Here is a 23,103-nt window from a genome sequence, read left to right as displayed (position 1 = left end):
GCAACGCTAAGTGGCTCAGCATCTGCACTCGGGCACTACATCACCACCTCAATTAGCAACACACTACAGAAGTGCATACAGTCAAGAAGAAGACATGGGCTAATACTGTGGTGCTGTTATGCACGAGCTCAGGTCAGCAGGTCTTTTAGATAGACAGTATTGACATTCTGTAGAAAGCACTTTCCTAAAATGGCAGGAGCTTAATGGTAAGGGGCTTATGTGGCTGTTTGTGGCCTTGCATGGCTAAATCGGGCAAAAGGAAACTAAAGGAAGGGCCCCTCTCAAAGACAAAGCACAAGAGAAGATTAGAGAGTTTATCTATTAACATCTAAGAGACCATTTGAAAAACACAACCCTTTTCAGAGCTAGTGTGATTCACAGCGGGAAGGTCCTAGGTTTTATTCATAGTTTGAGCACCTTTGACCTTAGAGATTGAGGACCTTTGACATTTGTGTTTGCATGTTCTTTCGTCTAATTGGGGGTGGAACGTCATTAAAATTACAAGGCAAATTTGTTTACTTTTTACAATATTAACTGCAAAGAGAAGAGGAATGCTGTATGTTTCCTTTGAAACACTAGATTTACCAGTTATTACATCATGTATAAGATGAGGAATGGCTCTGTAGAATTTAAAAACTATCCATCATCTTTCTATGAGATGAGATGAGATAACAGCTGCTCATCTTTACAGAGCTTAGCTTTGATGCCTTAGTCGTTCTCACCAAAGTCTTTTCTATTGTGATATAAAACAAGTTCAGCAGATATTGCATGTTATCCCTTTGTTTTTCGTCAGAGTTCTCTCTGATTCCCTGTGACCCTTAGGAGTATTAAAACACATTTCAGAGGGTAAAAAAAACATTTGTCAATTTAATTTCAAGCATTACAGGGCAAATTTTTACATGCAGACAGAAAATAATTTATGAAAGTTCTTGTGTTTGCATCACTGAAACGTTCTTGTTCTATGTGGAGATTGATGAGGAGAAGTTTTAACAGACTGAAGAGCATGACCTCAGACTGTATTGTCAGTGAGTGGTAGGTCTGTGAGGACGCTTTTAAATAGATCTCAAACCTTGGCCCCACATGACGGTTGAAGCGCGGACAACGCAAACACTCCACAGCATTATTCATTATATTTAGCTGCCAATGTGTGAAAATCCCTCCATGAAGCCAATTATTCCTTTCCCTCAATAATCAATGAATTACCCCTGGTTAAAGTAGTAAGCAGATCCTGTGTGCAAATGGACACGCGAGCAATGACACTCGTACTCTAATGGTGCAACAACTTTATCCCAACATCTGCTAATCAAAAGTAATTTGAATTCACAAATGTATAAAAATCATAACATTTAGTGTGGTTTTGTGTTAGGACTGATGATGATTGTAAAGCTTTGTTGTTTCCACAGCAGTAAGTCAATGTGTTACTTAGTTACTTAGCTCTTATGTGCACAGATGGAGCCAGGCTTGGCAGAGAGCCATCTGTCATTCTGGCTGCCACAACAACCAGAGTCCAGGTAATGCCTCCAAACGCCAGACCAAGAAATGGAGGAAAGAGTCCTTGAACATTCATAAGTTGATCTCCTAGCTTCAGTCATGTTCTAATCCAATAGTTCCCAACCTTTTTTGGATCGTGACCCCATTTTGACATCAAGAATTGTTGGCGACCCTAAAGACATTTTTTTTTCTAGAATTACATTATCATCATGTTTGTTATACTGTCTTATAAATACAGAGCAGCAAGGATTAGTGACATTATTATTCATTAGTTTTATATCTGACAACATGAAAGTATAGGATACAGTTGTTGAAGATTTTTGTTTTAATTTGTGAAAGAATAATAATTTAAAAAAATGATGATTATTTTTTTCCCCCCATAAATATTCTTATTACGGGTTTTTTTCAAAGTGATACAATTTTTAATTATACTCATACTTACAGAGCAATTCAGTATCACTTAATTGTTATATACAAATATAGAAAACAAAGCAATAACAAAATTAAAATAAAAAATGTATTTTTACCCGATATTTGTTTTTAATCAATAATTAGACATTTCAGGTGACCCCATTTAAACTCCAAGCAATTAGAGCAGTTGAAAAACACTGCTCTAATCCATCCATTGGTTTTTCCACATATTGAGCAAAATGATTTATTTGAGAATATTTCTTTCTACTGGTGTTGTTCATGTCTCACTAGAGCAACGTCTTATAGTTAACAAACATGAAGCTCTCCTGATTCCACAAGTGTTTTTATAACTTAGTATTATGAGTAATATGTATCAAAACTGTTTGTCCTATTTACCTTTGAAGCAACATTCACACGCGTATATATTGTAAGTTATATAAGAAATTGCTAAAAGCACACGGTTCATTCAATGACAAAAATACGAATGACATCACATTTCTTCATATTTGAGTGTTTTTTTTTTTTTTATTTCTCTAGATGCAAAGAGCTCAGCACAGAAAATACATGTGCAAAAAAAATAGCTGACAGTGTTAATTCAAATTTAACATTTTTTGGGGGGTCATTTCATACATAAAGATGTGCTCACTTGGAGCTGTTTGCTGAAACTGAAAAGGTTCTGATTTATGTGAAAATTCTACCTCCCGACTAGATCTGCCTCCTCTGAGTGTATTCTATTTTGAAGTGTCATAAGCAGCATTATTTTTACCTTGGCTGGTGCTCAAAACAGTATTGTTGAATAATGAATTAATCTGATTTTCTCCTCAAACGCCCTCCTTCAGAATGGGTGCGCTTAGGGGTCAATGGTCAAGGTATAAAAGCAAAGGGGAGGCAGTGACTGACACTCACTCCATCAACAGAGACAGATTAGAGACGACAGCAGAGCGACACAAAGGACTCCCTGACAGAACCAAGGACACGGTATGTCCATCTCTTCTTTTAACCACTCAAAGAAACGTATCATTAAAACTCACTCAGACTGTAAAACCAGCATTTACAGTCAAAGTTTAAGAGTAAATATCCACTTTTTAAGTGTGTCCTAATATTACTGAGATGTGTGAGACTGTTTGATTATAATAACTTATTTACCTGCAAAAGCAACATGTCAAATACAAGTTTACACAAGAAAAACAAAAGATTTTCCCAAATTTAAAATGTTTTTTATATTGGTTGTGTGCTTTAAAAACTTAATCATTTGTCATTTTTCTTCCAGATTGGATCTCTGACTTTGCCATCAACATGTCAAAGTGAGTAATATACAGTTTTTATTATCCATGCATTTTATTATTTAACAACCATGATTTTGTTTGTGTTTTAGACAAGTGAAAGTAAAAATTGATTTATGAGCCATAAAAAAACACCACAACAATGTCTAACTGTATTCTTCATTACAGCTTTGATACAAGTAGCGTTGATTCTAGAATGTGACTTTATGTATAAACAATATGTTTTTGTGTTTATTTAGTGAATTCGACAACTATATATCGTTGGAGGTGGAAAAAAAAACGGAAAAAAAGCAACAATCTTTCAAATATTTCTAAAAGATTGAAGCTTCTTACTTTGGTCCATTTTCACACCTTTTACTCCTTATCCAGGATGAAAACAAATCCTTGCTAAGATGGATTGTGCAGATTTGATCTTCGGAGGGAGATTTAAAAGATAAAGGCAAAAGTTTTAACAGGATTACTGGGCTCAAACCAGTCAGGATTACTGTTTGTGTTTGAGTTACACAAAGGACAACGGGTCAACCCTGTCCTTGAACACACACAAATCTGCTACATTTGTACAACATGTCGCTGCGGCATCCTTAAGGGCCACAAAAGGCTTTATACGAAACAGAATTATTTTCTGTTTCGTATAAAGCCTAATAAAATATAAATGGGCTTAGCAGAGGTATGTCTTACATCCTGATTATAAACTTGTGCCAGCAGGTTGTTTTCCATTCTGAGCACTAATCCGTCCACTGAGGTAGTGGGTGGGTAATGTAGGAGTGTAATTGGGTTATCCTGTAATTAGAAATGACAGTAATGGTGAACAAAATAACCAGATTTCATACTTAACATATTTATATCAACTAAAGTCTTTGAATCACTACTATTAAACCAATGATCATTGATTTTCTTCTCCATTTTAGGGTATTTAAGAAGACCAGTGGGAATGGACATGTAAGTAGCCTCTACACTGCAGTTGAAACAGGGCATCCCTCAGGCAAAGGGAGGAGTCCAATTTGTATGTTGGTTTTCCAACTTCTAGAAATAGCCTTTTAAACTCTCGTGACCTCAGTGGTGGAATAACTGTTTTCCTCTTTTCCCTGCTTTTCTCAGATTGCCCTTTATTTGGGAAAAAGAGACTTTGTGGACAATGTGGATTCAGTTGAAGTTGTTGGTACGTGGCAAAACTCAACCCCAGTGTCCATGTGTGCCTAATTTTCTGAGCTCCTCTAATTTTGGAACTGTTTATCTCCTTGTAGATGGAGTAGTTAAAATTGACCCGTCCGGTCTTGAAGGTCGAAAAGGTAATTTTGTTTTGTTACAATGCCAGCTTTGAAAAACTAGAAGAAAAAAAGCACTGACACTCTTTTAATTCAGTCCTTACAGTATTACTCATATCTATTTGTTGTCCATGGTATAGTGTTCGTCTACCTCGCTTGTGCCTTCCGCTATGGAAGTGACGACCTGGATGTCATTGGACTTTCCTTCAGGAGAGACATATGGATCCAGCGTGTACAGGTTTATCCTCCTTGTGAAAGCGTCACTCAAACGCCAATGCAAGTATCCCTCATGAAGAAAGTTGGAGGAGATGGACAACCTTTCACTTTCCAGGCAAGCAAACATTCTCCCAGAGGTTATTTTAAGCTCCAGTTATATATATATATATATATAACAGTCCATATATATATATATATATATATATATATATATATATAGACTGTAATTATGTATTAATGACTTTTTTTTGATATCTTAGATGCCACCAAATCTCCCATGCTCAGTTTCTTTACAGCCTGGACCAGGTGATTCTGGAAAGGTAGGATTTAACCTTTCACTTGTTTGGGTAATACATTCTTATTGTATTGCTTAACTGCTTTTAGGCTGTTTGTCTGCTTTTAAAATTGTGCCATGTTTGTTTTCCATGACAAAAATCAACAATATAAAATCATTTTATTGTAATAATTAATTAATTTTGGTGTTCTGATGCAGGCTTGCGGTGTGGACTTTGAGGTTAAGGCTTACATCGCCAAAGAAAAGGACAACGCCGATGAAGTCATTGAGAAGAAGTATGTCTGTCTGGTGTCCAAGCCTTCCATCTGGCACCTGACATTTACAATGCCTTTCTTTGTTTTAGGGACACTTGTCGCCTGATGATCCGTAAAATTCAGTTTGCACCAAGTTCCAACAAGCCTGGACCCAAGGCAGAAATAACAAAGCAGTTCATGATGACTGACAAACCAATTCTCTTGGAAGCCTCCCTTGAAAAAGAGGTACACAATAGTAATCAGATTACCGTATATGTAGGGGTTAATAAACGTCAATCGATTTGGCTGGGCAACTGAAATAAAACTGTTGTTTACTTAACAGATCTATTACCATGGCGATCCTATCTCCATCAATGTCAAAATCAACAATGAAACCGCCAAGACTGTAAAGAAAATCAAGATCTCTGGTAAGAAATGAGAAAACAAGTAACTCACTTATGCAAAATTCATGTGAGAAAAAAACAATGATACAAGAATTCCCTATTGTTGTACATCTGAGTGATTTTCACATGCTTTTTTTCTGATTATAGTGGAGCAGTTAACAAGCGTGGTCCTCTATTGTTCTGACACGTACGCCAAAGAAATCTTCTCTGCAGAGTACGGGTAAGGCTTCGACAGAATCAGAGAACTGGCCTGAAGTTGGCACTCAATTCAGCTTTGACATAGAAAATATAGCTCTTCATTAAATAGCGGTGTCAATATCGTGAAAGCCAACACAAAATGCTAAACACATGCTATGAATTAAGTGGACCCTACAAAGAGTTATATCAAGATTCCATTTCTAGGGAATGGTTAAAATGGCTCAGGAAAGCCAATGAATACCTATTTTGCAATCCATCTGTTAACCCTCCTATTATCCTCAAATATTACTGACACATTTTACCCTTGGGGTCAATTTGACCCCAGATATATTTGCCTCCATAAAATTGTTGACCAAGTTTTTGTGTCAGGCACTTTGTTTCATTTGTTGAATACATACTCTGTTCTCTAGCGTCACCACCAAATTAGAATTATTTTTTATTTTAAATAGTTTTCATCCAAATCTTCTCAGATTTACGGACAACATTAATGAGCACAAGACTATACTCTATTGGTTGTGGTAATGATATGACATTTCCTCCAGCCTCCAGGTCAAACTTTGAGGTTTAGAATTAGTGTATCTTGAAAATCTTTTATCCAAATATTTTCTAATTTGGGGTGTTGTTGGTGACTCCCCCCCTTAGTTTTTTGTCATTAGGTTTCATTTAGATAAAAAGGTCCACACACAGAAAAGTTTTATCCAGCTAAAACAGCTTGTGGTAAAATTGACCCCAGAGGAACACCAATGTGTCCAATACGTACATTGAAACACACATTGAAAAAATATCATTTTATAATTTTATAATATAATTTTATGCTTCATCAATTGTACCCATTAAATTAGGATCTATATATATATATTTATGTACTAACCTCTATGATCTAAACAAGCTGTTAATAGAATTTCCAGCGGGAAATGTACTTACAGTATGTTCTTGCCCTAGCTGGGTTTGCGTAAGTCATCTGGGCAGTATGCTAAATGCGCGGGGCATGTTACCAGGGCTCCTCTCACCGGATCCAACTGTGCAGACTCTGGCTCCAAATGACGTCAAATTTGCAAGATGAAAGCGCCCCTAAGCGCCTTATTTTAGCTTCAAGAACATTGAGTGGTTACAGCGACAGTGCACGCCCACTGGGTCAAATTGACCCCAAGGATAATATTCAACTTTATTTTGTATAGCCCCAATTACAACAATAGTCATCTCATATGAAATATGAAACAAAAAAAAACAAAACAAAGTCAACTCTTGTTTTTTGAATGATAAACATTGAATGGGGTCAAATTTAGCCCAAGGACAATATTCAATTCAACTTAGTTATAAAGCGCCAATTACAATAGTAGTCATCTTGTAGTGATAGGAGGGTTCATTAGAGTAAATATACGCTTTTAAAACACTTTGGCCTTGAAGTATTTGTGTGTACCCAACCCTGACCTCATGGATAATAGGAGGGTTAACGAAAGAAAGATGTTTTATTTGATAAATAAAAATCAATTCCAAAAATGTCCCCTTTACAGGGAGACAGTGAATGCCAACTCTAAGCTGGAGAAGTCCTACCAGTTCACCCCACTGCTGTCCATCAACAAGGAGAAGCGAGGCCTGGCAGTGGATGGACGACTAAAAGACGAGGACACCAACCTGGCATCCACAACACTGTAAGCCTTTGATTGTCTCTCACTGAAGGGTTTACAGCAAGGCTGGGACAGGCCTTCACCCTTTGGTGGCGATGGTCAATCACGTAGGGGGTTTGAAGTACTTTCTCCTAAAAGATAACCTGTTTCTGTTTCCTCACAGGAGTCAAAGTGACAAAGAGATGCATGGAATCATTATCTCTTACAAAGTCAAAGTCAATCTGGCCGTAGCCAGTGGAGGGTGAGGCTAGATACATTCTGAAATGCATATTAAAGAGTAACTAAACCCTAAAAGGTTTTGACTGCCATGCTGGAAATTCCAATAAATGCCTTCACAATAAGCAGATTCGGCATCTCGCTGCGCGCAAAGCATGCTGGTCCGGGTCAAAGGTCAGGACTACCCAGCTCCCGCCTAGCTCGTATCATAAAATGTAAACATGGCCGAGTCTGACAAAGATATTGAATATTTTGAGCGTTGTAAAGTGGATGTTTTAAAAGAATATTGTAAGAGACGTGGACACGTTGTTACTGGGAAGAAGAAGAAAGAACTGGTGGCCCTCGCTTGGGCATTGTCATTTCAAAAAGCGCCTACAGTTTTGACAAAACAGCAGGAACGAGAGGCTGTCAACCTTGATTATAAATCTCTGCTCGAGATCGATGTTGACAGTTGATCCTGGGGGGATCGGGCATATTGTGGCGAGAAAGAAAAGGACGCCAACAAACCCCCGAAACCTGCTGGGTGAGAGACACCTCTCTAACATGTACACCACAATATAATATTTATATACTAGTTTACTAGTTAGCTTTAATGTAGTACAGTATATGTCAAACTTACTGATTTAATCCATTCGGCACGACGTTCTGGATCTTTTCTTTCAGTAGGAAATGGGATGAGTACGTATGGCAGGTCGCATATACATCGTGAGGTTCCTTTATTGCACTCGTGAACGGGGCAAAACTCTTTCATTGACGTATTAAGCCCACGTGTACCGTTGGAACAGCCACGCACTGAACAATGGGACCCTGGCATATTGCCTTAAAATGACCTTAAGCAAAGTAAATGCCTAAAAGTCCGTATAAGTAGCCGGTTGTTCCGCTAGACAGGGGCTTTGTTGACACGCTGGGCAGTCGTGAACTCTGACCCGGATATATTGACCCGGGAATCGCGCATGCGTACTGATAATGCTGATTTGGCTTATTGGTGAGGCTCGTGGAGCAGTTAAGACACACCCAGTCTATACCATGAAATAACCAGAGAACAATCAATGCTATGCTAATCTCTTACTCCAACCTACTCACCACAGATTGCAGTCCGCAAGTGCTAGTTTTTATTGAAAGGGCGGGGCTAACAGTGACGCAAGAAGCCACCAAAACGTCACAAACCACCTCAGCCAATAGCAAAATGTGATTGTAATTGCTGGTTTCAACCCACAGAAGGCAGGCATTCTTACATTTTTATGCCAAAAAATGCCAAATTGAAATACTTAGACTAAAATGTCAAGAGTTGGACTAAGATTAATCAACAGCACTGTTTCACACCAACATAAATTTGTTTTCAGCAGGAAAAAAGTGGTTTTGGGGTTTAAGTACTCATTAGTTGCTTTTGAATTTGATGACAATATGATCACTGTGTGTTTCCTTCTATCCACCTAAAGCCTGCTTGGTGGCCTAACTTCAAGGTGAACCATTTATTAATTTTCATGAGATTTTAATTGCTTTTTCTAAAATTTAAGAAATTACAATAATTTGTCTTTATTTGAAATGTCCTTTTTTTCCCCCGACAGTGATGTCACTGTTGAGGTTCCTCTGACTCTCATGTCCCCCAAACCTGCAGGTGAGTTTAGATTTGAGTAATGTTTCTATTTAAGCACTTCTTACCTAATTTAAGATGAGTTTGAAGCTTTCTGTAACTGATTGTATGTTTTTCCGTGTTTTCTTTCTTTTTTTTTTAATCCTATTTCCATAAATTGCTTTCTCTGGAGCAGAAGTGTGAGTACAAGTTGCTATATTTTTCCGCAGAGTATAAACTCTTTTTCACTTGTGTGTTATTTGTATCTGACATGCTGTCAACATTTTCTCTTGTGTAATTGCATGTTTTAAAAACCACAGCAAATTGGATTAAATGCCTATTTTAATTCAGGTACGTTCAACATACAACATATACAATTTAGCAGCTTCCGTACTTCACTTTCCCCTCTTCTTTAATGCAAAGCAATACAGATTTGAAAAGTTTTGGAAATAAACAAATTACAAAATTCATTTTTAACAGTCAATATTATATATATATATATAACCTGCTTATTCTGTAACTTTTGTATTCATTTGAGAATATTTTTAAAATGTTATCTTATTGCCAAGCTGGACTTACAGATCGAAATGAATTTCCTTTACAGGGCTGACATCAAGATGAGTCTCTGAATAAATGAGACAACCAACTTTTGAAAAAACAAACCTTCCAGGCAACGAAGAGAGAGCACAAATCGACTCAGCACTCCTGAAGAAAAGCGCAGAGTGTCCTGTAGTTACCACATTGGTCTTTTCCTCTGCTGTACATCACTTCATACTTTTTATTTTGAACAAGATAAAGCGCTCTTGCACTGAAAGAGTGCAAACTCTATTTCTCTGAAATGTCTAATGTATCAATAGTGTTACGACGTGTTGACAAAATGTCTCTGTTTAGCCCACCTTAGTAAAAAAAAAAAACAAAAACACATTTGATTTACAACTGTGTAAAAAGTGTATCCAAAAACATTTATACCTGTGTCACATTATATAGACAACAGAAATAAAAACTCCTGATTCCCTTAGAGATGTGTGGTTTGCTTCTTTTTTGTCACTGTAATAATACAATTACAGTACAGCAATAAATGAATGAATAAATACAATTTAAAAAAAAAAAAAATACAACAAATATACAAACATATTTCCGAATAAAGTGTTTCGGTTGGACATGTTTTTGTCATATTCAAACAAATTGATTATTTTTGGACAACCTTTTTTTACCTGAATATGAAAATAGTTTATTTATATGCAACTTTTTCACTTGTACTTGAGTATTTTATGTATGACTAACTTGTATTTGTACTTGAGTGCAATTTCAATCAAGTAACAGTACTTCTATTTGAGTACAATATATCAGTACTCTTTACACTTCTGGTCCTGAGTCACTAAATTATGTCATAAAATGGGACATTATTCACCGCTATGTGCCTGTAGATGGCGCTGTTTTACCGCTGTCCTCTCTCCTATCTCCTTTCCTATCCACTTTTACCATTATCCCGTGAATGACGTCACAGGATTAAGGAAAGGTGTTAGGAGAGGAGTTAGGAAAAGGTGATCACGTTTGTGGCAAGGCCTTTTAACATTTAATAACTAGTCTGGATATGTAGTACAGATATCTGCGATTTAATTCTTCTTAGTCAAAATGAACATTTCATATATCTACAATTACATTCTTCCTATCCACAGTGTAATTCCTAATGACGTCACTTTCCCCATTGACGTGTATGGGGTTTGTCATTACAGCTATCTTTAATTCAGTTATGGATCGGCGCAATGTGAGATGTGGATATCTGCAACTAAATTATGACTATCCATGACTCCATTTAGAGATATCTAGAAGTGCATTATGACTAGTCACGATTCCAAATCAAGAAATCTTCAACTCCCATCCATTAAATATACCTTTAATGTCATTTGTAGATATCTTAAATCACATTTTAACTAGTCAAAATGACCCAATAGATATTTTGAAGTGGAATTACGCCTTGCCAGAATGCACTGGTAGATATCTCTAAATGGAGTTATGGATAGTCATAATTTAGTATGGCAAGCTCTTTTACAATTTCAATTCATAAATAATAATCGTAATTGTAATTGGAGGGTTGCTGGTTCGAATATCACCCGGGCCAAGTCCCTTAACCCCTAATTGCTCCCCAGGCGCTGCAAAAATGGCTGCTCACTGCTCCTCAGGGATGGGTTACATGCAGAGGACAAATGTCATATCTGTAATAACATACAGTATATGACCAATAAAGGTGAAAACCCCGGTTTAATATACCCTCCTATCTACTTTCCTATCCACTTTTCAAAAAACCCGTAGATGACGTCACAGGGTGAAGGAAAGGTGTTAGGAAAGGAGTTAGGAAAAGGTGATCACGTTTTGTTTTGATGCACTTCAACTGGGTGACGGCCTCGTCTCCTTTCCTCAGCTTAAAGAAAATTCGAACGCTTTTTTTATCATGGCCACCACTTAAACACTTCCGGGGTTAAAGAACAGTGGCTAGGAAAGGAGATAGGAGGGACTATTCGGACGCAGCCACAGTTTGGTCCCCGCCGGTCTAGACGCCACATCACTAGCCCATTGAGCTATCTAGCTGTTGTATTTTTGGGAGCAAAATGTCCACTACAACAGGCGGCGGAGAATTTGGCAACCCTCTGAGGAAGTTCAAGCTTGTTTTCCTGGGGGAACAGAGTGGTAAGCTTGTCTCAGTGCTGTTTAAACCTGCTGTTTTCTATGGCCGGATTTGAGAAATCTCACAAGATGTGGCGGTGTTAGCTTGCTAGCTTCCTCTAGGTAGCTTTGCTTGAGGCGAATTCGATCAAATACTTCAACAAACGCCAACAAATGGGAATGTTGTAAGGCTTGTATCATTGTTCTAGTGTTGTAATAAATGAGCGGGGCTGTGATTAATTGTTGCGATTTGGTTTGAATTGATTTTCCCCCGGTGATGATGTCATTCGTTAGCTAGTGTTACAGACATGCTAGTCTCGTAGTTACTTAGTGACCTGGCAGCTTCAGATTACCTTCAATTTGTGGACTTATTTACCCTCTAGTTTAACTCTGCGTTGTTGTTCGTTGTGTGAAAATGTATTGTAGTTTAACCCAAGTGATTGTAACCGAATTATGGTACAAGCAAAAGTTAAAAGGCGAAGTTAATGCATCAATTTAGCTACATTTTCAACGTCAAACGACATTCTTTGAACTTAATTTAATTTTTTTTTATGTCCAGTTTTGTTATTTCCTACACAGCCTTGATTAAAACTTAAGTTGAAGTTAAATAAATAATTTTCAAATGTTAAAATTTAAAGGGAACAATGAACATGTACATCTTAAAATATCTCAAACTGTATAAATAGTATACCTGAGTAATATTGTATTGTTAAATCAGCTTTTCCCCTTGAGGCTTTGCACTGTAATACATAAGCTTCATACACAAAAATAATGGATGGATCAAATGTATGTTTTCATATATAGTTATATTGATATTAAAAGCCTTACATTATTGTCTTCCTTTATTCATGATGGTGGAATAATCCTATATAATGTACTTAAACCTATGTCTATGTTTACCCAACATCTCCATGCAAAAATAAAGCTGTTAAATGTTGAAATGAGTGTACTTTACTTACCATTTTCATCGCTGCCGGAAACAGCTCACCAGGTAACTACGGAACCAGTAGATTCGCTACACCAATAATAGCGAGGTTAGCTGTATTTTAATAGTTTACAGTGAAAATTATGACAATTTTGGTTCCTGTTGTACGTGAATTCATATTGGGTTTAAAAATAAAACCAATAGCGTCGTTTTTCTTGGCTCTTAAGAATCAATATCTCATCAATAGAGTGGTCATATAGCGAGCTTTTACACAGAGAAATTAGCAGACATGGTGACGTTTAAGCCTATGTTTCTGTCGTAATTTAAACCGATTTTAACATAAAATGTCACACAACCGCCCTTGGTTTGATGTGTGTGCAATGCACAGGTCGGAGCTTGTTAGCTTGATGCTAACAGCAGCATCCTACACACAGCCACGTCGGCCGCTCGGTCCACCGTCCTTGGCCCTGTCCATCATCACACATTCACACACACACACACACCGTCAATATTCAGTGTCCCAGAATAAATCGACTCTCATCCAAAGCTTTAGAAAGAATTGTATTTGGAGATGAGTGTTGTGGTACTGTTAAACGAACGTAAGCAAGTCATTTTAAATGTTCAGAGTTGTTGGCTCCACCCATACTGCCAGCTCAGCGTGAAGAGGCTCAGTCCAGCTACATCACGATTTCATTTCCTCATACAATGCACAAGAGAAATGTACTGTATATGCTCACACTGATCATTTCGGATTGGCTTCTGAAATTTTAACTTCATAAAGATCATTATGATTTTTGTATTATGTTTATAATTTATTAGGAGGGCTGGGCGATATGGACCAAAATTCACATCTTGATATTTTCTCTCAAAATGCTAATATACGATGCAAATCTCAATATTTTTCCATCTCCAAAAAAGTCCCACCAGAAAGACATTTCTGGGTTAAATCTGCTGGTGCAAAATGCCCCACAGACACATTTATTAACAAACGGCTGCATAATATGTGCAACTTTTGACTTTTTCTTCTCTAAGGGACAGCACGTGTGAGTGAGTTCTGTAGTGTGGCTTGTTTAGTGGTAGATCTTGGCGAGGTTACTAACTAATTCAGCAAACTGTGCTTTTTATGCTGTTCTGAGAAGTGGAGAAAGCGGCAACTCCTAAAACACGTATTATGATACTTAAGCTATAAAATGAAAATATATATATATTGTAATTTTTGAAATTGCCAGTGGGGCAAACAAATATTTGGCAGCCACCGATTGTGCAAGTTGTCCCACTTAAAAAGACGAGGTCTGTAATTTTCATCAGCTCTCCGGTCACAGGTGTCTTATATTCAGATAACGAGTTCAAACAGGTGCCATTAATACAGGTAATGAACAGAGGATAGAAGAGCTTCTTAGCGAAGTAGTAACAGGTCTGTGAGAACCAGAATTTTTGCATGTGCCAAATGCTTATTTTACACAAAAATTTATAAATAAATTCTTTAAAAATCATACAACGTGATTTCCCCAATTTTTTCCCCACAGTCTGTTTCTCACAGATTAAGTATAACTATAATGAAAATTACAGACCTTTCTCATCTTTTTAAGTGGGACAACTTGCACAATCGGTGTCTGCCAAAAACATTTTTGCCCCACTGTATTTATTGTTGCGCCATTCAACCAAAACAAATTCCTCATATTGTGTAAAAAAAAAACTATACTTGGCAATAAAACTTAAACTTATTCTGATTCTGAATATTATGTTGTATTTCTGTTTATTTTTGACAGTTGGGAAGACCTCACTCATCACCAGGTTTATGTATGACAGCTTTGACAACACTTACCAGGTAAATGCACAAGTGTTCAATCAATTCTTTTGACATAGATATTTTGTGATTTATTAGGTTAAATAATTCAGAAGTGGACTGAATATAAATTTTTCTGCCTTCATTATTTATGAAATATTACAAATGAGTTAGAAAGCACAACTAATGTGCTTATTTAAGATCTTATATAAATGATGCTAAAGTTTCCTCCACATTATTAAAGCACTACCAAGAAGTATTCATTTATTCATGTTTTTTATGACAAATTCTGAAGCCTATATTTAAATGCTACAATGGGAATTGACATTGAACTTGGCGGCATTTCTTTCTTTATTTCATTGTCAGCCTATATCCGCCTGTGCAATGTGTCGCCCCATCTCCTTTTCTCAAATTTTAGGTTTGATGCGTTGTGCAGTCAGATATTCTTATACACGACTTTGTTGTATTTGTGTTGTTTTTTTTTTTCCCATTTCTCTCATCTTCAAACATTCTCATCTGACTTCAGACGAAACGGAAATTTTCAGCAGAACTGGAAAACGCACAGTTGAAAACGTGTGCATAATGAATTGTCTTCTTGTGCATTCTTAACTTTTCTGTTTTTACGATAACAAAAATGTTGTCATAATTTTTTTCCACTATTTTTTATTTTTTATTTTTTTAAATGAAGCTGAATTCAAAGGTGTTATTCTCAAATGCTATCATGCAAACAGCATTTTAATGGAATCTTTGTCTTACAGGCAACAATCGGCATTGACTTTTTGTCAAAAACCATGTACCTTGAGGACCGCACGGTAAGCCCTGCGTAATTTATTGCATTTTTATCACGACCATTCACACAATGTTAGCTGTTTTACCAGCAAAGCAAACATTTTCTGTTTATGTTAATCATCACTATTCGTTTCCCTGATATTGTTTCTCATTGTTTTGGTTACCTGATATGTGCCTTTGTTGTTTTTCTTGTTGTTTTGGTTCAACGTGTGATCATATTTTAGTGGCCGTCATTATTTCAAAATTTTTTGTTTTCCTTCCACTCCCTGGCTGGGTCATGACATGCCCTCACCCACTCCTACCGTCCCACACTCCTGTCTGGGCCGGCCACAGATTCGGTTGCAGCTGTGGGACACTGCTGGCCAGGAGCGCTTTCGCAGCCTCATCCCCAGTTACATCCGCGACTCAGCTGCCGCTGTGGTGGTTTATGACATAGCCAGTAGGTATCTTGGCCTTGAATCTCCACCTTGTCTTTCAGTTACAGGCTGAATTGACCTAAAAAATTTTTTTTAAAAAACCCGCGGCTTGTACCCAGTATACTGAAGGTGGATTTCAGATTGGTTGTATAGGTAATAAAAACAATCTTTAATAGGGCCCAAGGGAATCTGTGCTTGGCAAAAGCTGTTGCATTTGACGCAAGAAAGGATAATGAAAAGAAAAATGAAATGTGTCTGGAGAAGAACCATCTTGCATCAGTGACACAGCAAGGCCCTGACTATACTATACTATACTATACTGCACATTCCTCATCTTCCCTAAACATCCTGCATCTTCACTCAAACCCATCTTCATCTTGGCTGCTTGGCTTGCTTAGTTTATGTCTGTCCTACTCTTTGATTTCCTTGGTCTTCCTTTTGTCTCTATCGCTTTCTCCTCTTTTACTCCTACATTTCCAATCCTCAGGTTCGCCTCCAGCTGTGGGACACTGCTGGACAGGAGCGTTTTCGTAGCCTAATTCCCAGCTACATCCGTGATTCTACCATTGCTGTGGTTGTGTATGACATCACCAGTGAGTCAGGACTGTACACCGCCCCTTTTCTGTGGCACTTAAATGCAAACTGAAGGAAACTTTCAGCATTGTTCGACGATAAATTTCCTAAAAACCTCTGGTGCCTTCACTTTTTGAAGCGTTTTTGTTAATGCATGTGCTTTCTGTTCTTGCATGGAATGCTTTCTCTTTTTTCTACTACTACTACCAACCAGTGCCCATTTTTACAGTAGTCATTACAATGTTTGCTATTTGTTTTTTTCCTGATTGGTAAAATAACGTTTTTGTTTGTTTTTTTAATTTGCAGATCTTAACTCGTTCCAGCAAACTTCAAAATGGATTGATGATGTCAGAACAGAGCGAGGGAGCGATGTCATAATCATGCTTGTTGGGAACAAAACAGATTTAGCGGATAAAAGGTACATACTATGTGAGATGAGTGCAATATTTAATGGGGGAATTACCAAATGACCATTTTTTAAGATTTATTTTCATTTAAAATATTTATCATGCAATGGTTATCGAGTTATTTTACTTTTCTGGATTTTAATGTGTCACATTTCACAAATCAGCTGCTTTTTTATTGTTTTACCTCAACTGACCAATAAACTAAGAGAAATTGTAGGATACAAATATTGCCTGAGCCTGGAGTCCCTCTTCTCTTCCCCTCAGTGCATCTCATTCAGTATTGACTTGTATCATTTCTCAGTGTGTGGCCTACTCAAGCTTTTTTTAATTTATTATTGTTTGTGATTTCAAAATTTTGATTTACACATTCCCTTTTCTAATGTTTTGAACATATTTTTGTTTTCCCTTTATTTTTTTTCATCTTACATATTTTTGCATCCCTTCCTGTTATTTCTGTCTTTTTGATTTCCTTTTTTTTTATTTTATTTTCCCCAAAACACCCCACCACCCACCCACCCACCCACCTACCTTTCCTGGGACCATGGCAGGCAGGTTTCTGTTGAGGCGGCAGAGAGGAAAGCTCGTGAGCTCAATGTGATGTACATAGAAACCAGTGCCAAGGCTGGGTATAACGTCAAACAGGTTGGTGTTTCAGAAAAAAAGCACTTCTAACTCTCCACACTCTCCTGTAGGTTCAGGAAAGCTGGGCCCGTAACATCTACGAAACGGAGCTCCTCTTATTTGTTCTTTCATTTACAAGAATTTTGTCTGATTGTTTGAGGGAATGAGAAACCTCTAGAGTCAAGTCCCTGCTGCTCCATCCGTAGCCGTTAGTTACAGCAGTGTCTCCTCCCTTTGTCAGCTTCTCCTCTTTTTCTGCCCCTGTTATAAACTAACCTCTGTTTTTCCACCCAACAAAAACCAGACTCCATGTTGATCGATGTTTATCTCTTTCTCTCCCTTTATTTCTTCCTCTTCGACTGTCCCACATCCAATGTTTCTTTCCATATCTGTCTGTTCGTCCTTCTCCCCTCATCTCTGCTTTTACTGGAGCAGACAGATCACCACAGAGGAGGGCGAGCAGAGAGCTAAGGAACTGAATGTCATGTTCATTGAAACCAGCGCAAAGACTGGCTACAATGTGAAACAGGTAGAACTCTTTTTCATGGAAGAGTCCAGGGGTGCGTCTGAATAGTCCCTCCTATCTCCTTTTCTCTTCACTTTTCCTTAACCCCTGGAAGTGTTTAAGTGGCGGCTATGATAGGGAGCGTTCTAATTCTCTAAAACCTAAGGAAAGGAGGCTCCTTTATAACCTCCTTTAGCCTAGGAAACACTAGCTGGGTTTCCATTACAGATTTTTGCTAAATATAAGCGATATTTCTAAATAACGACAAAGTATAATTGCGCTTTGAACGTGTTTCCATTGAACGTTGTTTTAAGCCTCGCAACTCCCATGAAATCTCATCCCACGAGACTTTGCTGCAGAAAGATGGATGCTAAAAATGCTAAGAAATATCCCGGTCTTCTGTCTATCGCGTCATGTTTTCTCAGAGAGCAATGGTCATGTGACGTGTGTTTGTGGAAAAAGTGTTTCCATAGCGCTTTTGCAACACATTTCAATATGGAAGCGTCTTAAATTCCTCCTGATGAAAGCGTCTAAACTTTTTATATATATTATAGAATTTTGAGTGTGTTTTTTTTTTTTTGAAATTAAGGTGTTTCATTCCCAGTTTTTTGCGCTATTTAGATTTTGCACATTTCCAGTTGTATGTGCTGCCCCACACTTCCTTGCGGTGACAACAGTTAAAGGGACTCGCTCATCCGAACGTTTACAGAAACTCACAATGACTGAAAACAGACACTGTTGTTCAAGAAAAAGTATCATTTTTAGCCACATTATGTTTTATTCAACATAATTCATTCACCTAGGAATGCATTTGTTTTTCTACAGTGTTATTTAGGCCTTTATCTTGCATAAATCTAACAGTTTCAGGAAATCATATTTATTTTTGGATTAATGTTGATTTCTGAGTGAAGAAGTGATTCTCTATGTGATGTTCTTTTAGGTTCACATTTGTTCCTCGTAGCCTTTTTTTCCTTTGATTTAAATTCAAACCGTGTGATATTTGAGATTATATGAGCGGTTAGAGGAACAGGGGAAAGTGTTATAAATGTACTTTTAGTCCGTTTTTGGAAATTAGTAGTTTTTTCACCATGGCAGACATCGCTAACCTTCGCCGCCGTCAGATTATTACGTCAACTAGTGGAAGTGTGTCTGATTGTCAGAACAATGTGATGGCCTTTCCTTTACCCTATGACGTCATCCATGAGGTTAAGGAAAAGTGAATAGGAAAGGAGATAGGAGGGACTATTCGGACCCACCCCAGATCATTTTACCTTCGCTTTGCTCCCATTGTCGGCTTTTGTCCTTGGATGTTCTCCATGACGATTTGCACCTAAAATCACTTTCACTTGGTGATCTTTACAATTGTTTGGCTTCAGTACCTTTCAGAAAGTTTTCTGTGTGTGAAGCAGAACAGTTCAATATCAGATTTGGCATAAGTGCTAGGGCATGGCCATGTAGCTGCATTAATGAATAAATAACTTATGCTGATCTATAAGGCCAAGAGAGTGCTATAAATGTATTTGACATTCCAACCAGCAATTATTTTCTATATGTTCTTTTATCTAGTTTGGGTAATTGGATTGTTGTTTTTTTTCAGCAGATGTCTTTTGTTTGTATTCTTTTTATTGCTATAGCTCATTTAATAAATCAGAACTGTATTTGACGTCAATGTTTTATAATTTCAAACCTGGTGAGCAATCATATTACTGATGGGCTCTTGAGAGCATATTTGGACTAAAAAATGTGTAATTTACAGTACATTAATTTAATAATTTGTACAATTATTAAATTCCAATATAGTCTTTAATTTATATTTTTAATTTAAAAAATGTAATGTTACTATTTTTAGTCTAAACACTTCTTTCTGAATTACACAGTATAGCAGAACGACGTGACGAAAAGCACTGTTAACTAATAATAGAATGATTTGCCATATCACTCTGACAAGCTATAAGTAAGTAAATATCTTTTTTTCCTCACTGTATTGGGCTCCCCATGATCACAGCAAACTGCTTTGTGAACTGCAGCAATCTGTTGCTAACATCTTGGAACCAGATACCACAGTACACCTTTAAAGGTCAAGTAATATGTGCATCTCAGGGTCAGGACTGTGAAGCCACAGAAGAGGTCATGATTGAAACTGTGATTGAACCTGTTCATTGACTGTTGTTCTGTTTGCTTTGGGTACATTATTTTCTTTAAATGAAAAATTTAAACAACATTTATACTGCTTAGAGATCAGCCTTTTGTGTTCCGTCTTTTTTTTTTTTTTTTTACTGCAGTAAATTTGTTTTAATATATGAACGATGTGGTTTTTGTCTTGTAGCTGTTCCGGCGTGTCGCTGCTGCGTTGCCTGGTATGGACAGCACACCAGAGAAAAGCAAAGAGGACAGTATCCTTTTTAAACCAACAGCAAGAGTCCTTACATGAACAATAACAGATGGTTTTATTGAAGCCTGTGAATTCATATTTAGTTAGACTAGGATTTAAGCATAAAGCGTCCACAAAGATTTCTGTTCAATGCACAGTTACCTTATTTACGAGTAAAAAGACGGCTGCACCAGATTTAGCACCATGCTAATTTCCATCTGTAGTCCTCAACACAAACAAATAAGTGCAAATGCAAATAAATCAACCAACATAATGCAAATGTAAATTTACGTTATGCATGTCCCATTCTGATAGTTCAGTTCACATGTCTACTAGTTTCAAAGGCGTTTTGGTTATCCATTTAAAAGAGTTTTTATCTGAATTATTATTTTGATGAAATGCCTGACATCTTTTGTATTCCTCGCTTGTATCTTACCCACCTACAATTTTTCCAATTTGGTGTAATACCAACATTGAATCTAAAATCTAAATGTAGTTTTAAAGGAGAAGATTTATGATATTGCTTTTGTGACCCTTGAACTTGAATTTCTTAAATTGTGCATTTGGAGACTTCCTTTCACTCGAGGTGTAAAGAGTACTGATATATAATACTCAAGTAGAAGTACTGAAGAATTATTGACTCAGTCACGGTTGGCATTAGAAATGTAACAAATTTCATTACTTCTTTTAAAACGTACTTAAGTACAATTAAAATTACAGATTTAGAAATATACTCAAAAAAGTACAAGTACCCATGAAAGCAACTCAGTAACAGTGACGTGAGTAGTCAACAATGCCTTTCACTAATAGTCCAATGCCTTGTATTGGAAGTCTCTCATTCACATGTTCCCCATCAAAGATTCAAATTTCATCTTGGATTTGTTGTTCGTTGCTTAACTGTGTTCTCAGTGATCGACATCAACCTGGAGAAACAGCCTGAGATGACGGTAACCGAGAGCAGCTGCTCCTGCTAGTACACCTCAGCCTCTATTCAGCCCGTCTCCTCCACACCAACAGCTTGTCTTTAAGTGGCCACTTCCTTCACCCCTGGCTCGCTGCCATTGAGAACGGAGGAGCTGTCTTTTCTCTCTCTCTCTCTCTCTCTCTCTCTCTCTCTCTCTCTTTCCGTTTTCAACACAAGTGACTTTTTCAACGTAACCATGTGGATGTGCATAACTGTATTGAAATATTATCTGGGAGGAAAAAAAGAAGGGTTTGAATGCAAAAATTTAAAAACAAAGAACAAATTCCAGAATATGTTTTGATATAGTTGCATGGTGTTATAAAGGACTGCAGACTCACATAGCGACAGTAACTAACTACTTTTGAGTTAAAGAGTCTCAGTGCTGTTACGGTCCTGCTTAGGATTGTTCTAATAACTGCCCCGGTTATGTTTCGCAGTCCATTTTACCAAACCCCTCTATTTTAAAGTGGTCAGTTGTCTGTACTTACCTGAGCTCTAGCAAACAGATTACTTCCGTTATATTGCTAATTGTTTGTTGTAAATTTAGACCTTTGCAGACCATTGTTTTTATGAATTCTCAGCTTTAAAAAAAAAAAAAAACCTTTAGAAGAGCAATAGAAATCCTTGAAGGCTACACACGGCTGTATGTCATATAAACAAATGTCAAATTTCTGAATTACCTAACTTTAATGCAGAAAAAACTTTTTGAACTAGGAAATATATTTTGCAATTAAAGGGATACCATTTAAAATACATACAAAACCAGACAAGTGTATTTCTACATTAACCCTGTATAATCTGTCAAAGCTTAAAGCATACTAACATTCCTGATAAGAGTTTTTTTTTCCAGCTGTAAGACAGCCTTTATGTTGGAACCCCCCCCCCCACTTCCCACTTTTGGAGAGTTCTCACTGGTTACTATGGTGCCCAACACCCACCACCACCACCATCATCTCATTCACAATTTGTGTAGTGTTGGTCACACTATTGCAGAATTGTGCAGCATGTTCACCATGCAGGATATATATGGATAAGAACACAGATGCCTTGCTTGTTTGTTCACTGACGTGCACTGAATCAAGCCACAATATTGTATAGTATCAAAGAGGTCTGCTGGATGGCTCGTGGCTTCTCTTGGGTTTTCTTGTTTTGTTTTGTTTTTTAATAGCTGGTGGATGGATGTGCTAGCATACAGCTTACTTACTAACACACTCGCTGTAAAAAAAAAAAAAGGTGCAGAAATGTTTGCTATAATGCTATGTCGGACTTGGGTTTATGCAATTATTTATTTTGTTCCTTGGACATACAGATTAACATTTTATGCTTGACCAAAAGTACAGACGCTGACAGGCATGCTAACATATTATTTATTGGTACGTGTCTGCTGGGGCTCCAGCTAAAAATCGATGTTTAGCCTCCAAAATATTTCTTTGTATATTGGTTTACACCTACACACGTGCACGCACACACACACACACACACTGTCACCCAAACTGGCAAACTAACATCACACGACAAAGGACACCGGGCATTTGCTGTTGCTTCTTTATTGCAAAGTCAGCTGTTTAACATTGGTTTTAGTAATAGGTCCAATATTTAACCACGTCACTAAGAAGCATCTTGCCATGAGCTGCTCTTCTTCTCCTCCTGCCATTGACTAAATACTCAGCTTTGTGCTCTTCTAAATTGTCTGTCCATTTGAAATGTCTACCCACATTTAGCAGCGTTTGTGTGAATAATGACTATTACTATCTTGTGTATAAAATGGAGAGGTATTGAAACACAATGTAGGCCTATCACATGGAATTAAATAAAGATATTTCACCAAAATGGAATGTTTGAGTTCTCCCTTGTTTTACAGTAAGAGGA

At 37.3% G+C, this 23,103-nt stretch overlaps 2 protein-coding genes across 6 annotated transcripts; both read left to right on the top strand.

Annotated features, from left to right (window-relative positions):
- The first annotated feature begins 2,819 nt into the window (after positions 1-2,819).
- Positions 2,820-9,910, top strand: arr3b (arrestin 3b, retinal (X-arrestin)). The gene is made up of 17 exons (XM_028459027.1): positions 2,820-2,880; positions 3,173-3,206; positions 4,094-4,124; positions 4,284-4,344; positions 4,430-4,474; positions 4,591-4,781; positions 4,927-4,986; positions 5,160-5,236; positions 5,305-5,440; positions 5,538-5,622; positions 5,746-5,818; positions 7,311-7,448; positions 7,588-7,665; positions 9,080-9,103; positions 9,209-9,258; positions 9,410-9,413; positions 9,818-9,910. The coding sequence occupies exons 2-17, from the start codon at positions 3,199-3,201 to the stop codon at positions 9,840-9,842; spliced, it is 1,086 nt and encodes a 361-aa protein (XP_028314828.1). The 5' UTR covers positions 2,820-2,880; positions 3,173-3,198; the 3' UTR covers positions 9,843-9,910.
- A 1,731-nt stretch (positions 9,911-11,641) lies between these two features.
- rab41 (RAB41, member RAS oncogene family) lies at positions 11,642-23,064 on the top strand. Of its 5 annotated transcripts, XR_003674907.1 has the most exons (9): positions 11,649-11,901; positions 14,572-14,630; positions 15,347-15,400; positions 16,281-16,386; positions 16,673-16,784; positions 17,322-17,415; positions 17,830-17,923; positions 20,226-20,292; positions 21,180-21,254. XR_003674907.1 is itself a non-coding variant. In XM_028459031.1 (8 exons), the coding sequence occupies exons 1-8, from the start codon at positions 11,823-11,825 to the stop codon at positions 21,242-21,244; spliced, it is 636 nt and encodes a 211-aa protein (XP_028314832.1). In that variant the 5' UTR covers positions 11,642-11,822; the 3' UTR covers positions 21,245-23,064. The 5 variants fall into 5 exon arrangements, 4 of the variants coding, with proteins under 4 accessions (XP_028314832.1, XP_028314831.1, XP_028314830.1 ...); XM_028459031.1 differs by lacking the exons at positions 16,281-16,386; positions 17,322-17,415 and adding an exon at positions 15,711-15,816 and having other exon boundaries at positions 11,642-11,901; positions 21,180-23,064; XM_028459030.1 differs by lacking the exons at positions 16,281-16,386; positions 17,830-17,923 and adding an exon at positions 15,711-15,816 and having other exon boundaries at positions 11,645-11,901; positions 21,180-23,064.
- Positions 23,065-23,103: the final 39 nt, after the last annotated feature.

Source organism: Gouania willdenowi, chromosome 10 (assembly GCF_900634775.1).
Source record: "Gouania willdenowi chromosome 10, fGouWil2.1, whole genome shotgun sequence".
Classification (NCBI taxonomy): Eukaryota; Metazoa; Chordata; class Actinopteri; order Blenniiformes; family Gobiesocidae; genus Gouania; species Gouania willdenowi.
Note: the sequence above shows the minus strand (reverse complement) of the source record. Positions and strands in the feature narration are given on the sequence as shown.

Bases quoted from the DNA above. Each gene is read 5' to 3' on its own strand.
- arr3b (XM_028459027.1), top strand. The intron at 4,125-4,283 runs GTAAGTAGCCTC...TGCTTTTCTCAG, and splicing joins AGACCAGTGGGAATGGACAT to ATTGCCCTTTATTTGGGAAA. The intron at 7,666-9,079 runs GTGAGGCTAGAT...ATCCACCTAAAG, and splicing joins CTGGCCGTAGCCAGTGGAGG to CCTGCTTGGTGGCCTAACTT.
- rab41 (XM_028459031.1), top strand. From the start codon at position 11,823: ATGTCCACTACAACAGGCGGCGGAGAATTTGGCAACCCTCTGAGGAAG. The intron at 11,902-14,571 runs GTAAGCTTGTCT...TATTTTTGACAG, and splicing joins TTTCCTGGGGGAACAGAGTG to TTGGGAAGACCTCACTCATC. The intron at 17,924-20,225 runs GTAGAACTCTTT...TTTGTCTTGTAG, and splicing joins CTGGCTACAATGTGAAACAG to CTGTTCCGGCGTGTCGCTGC.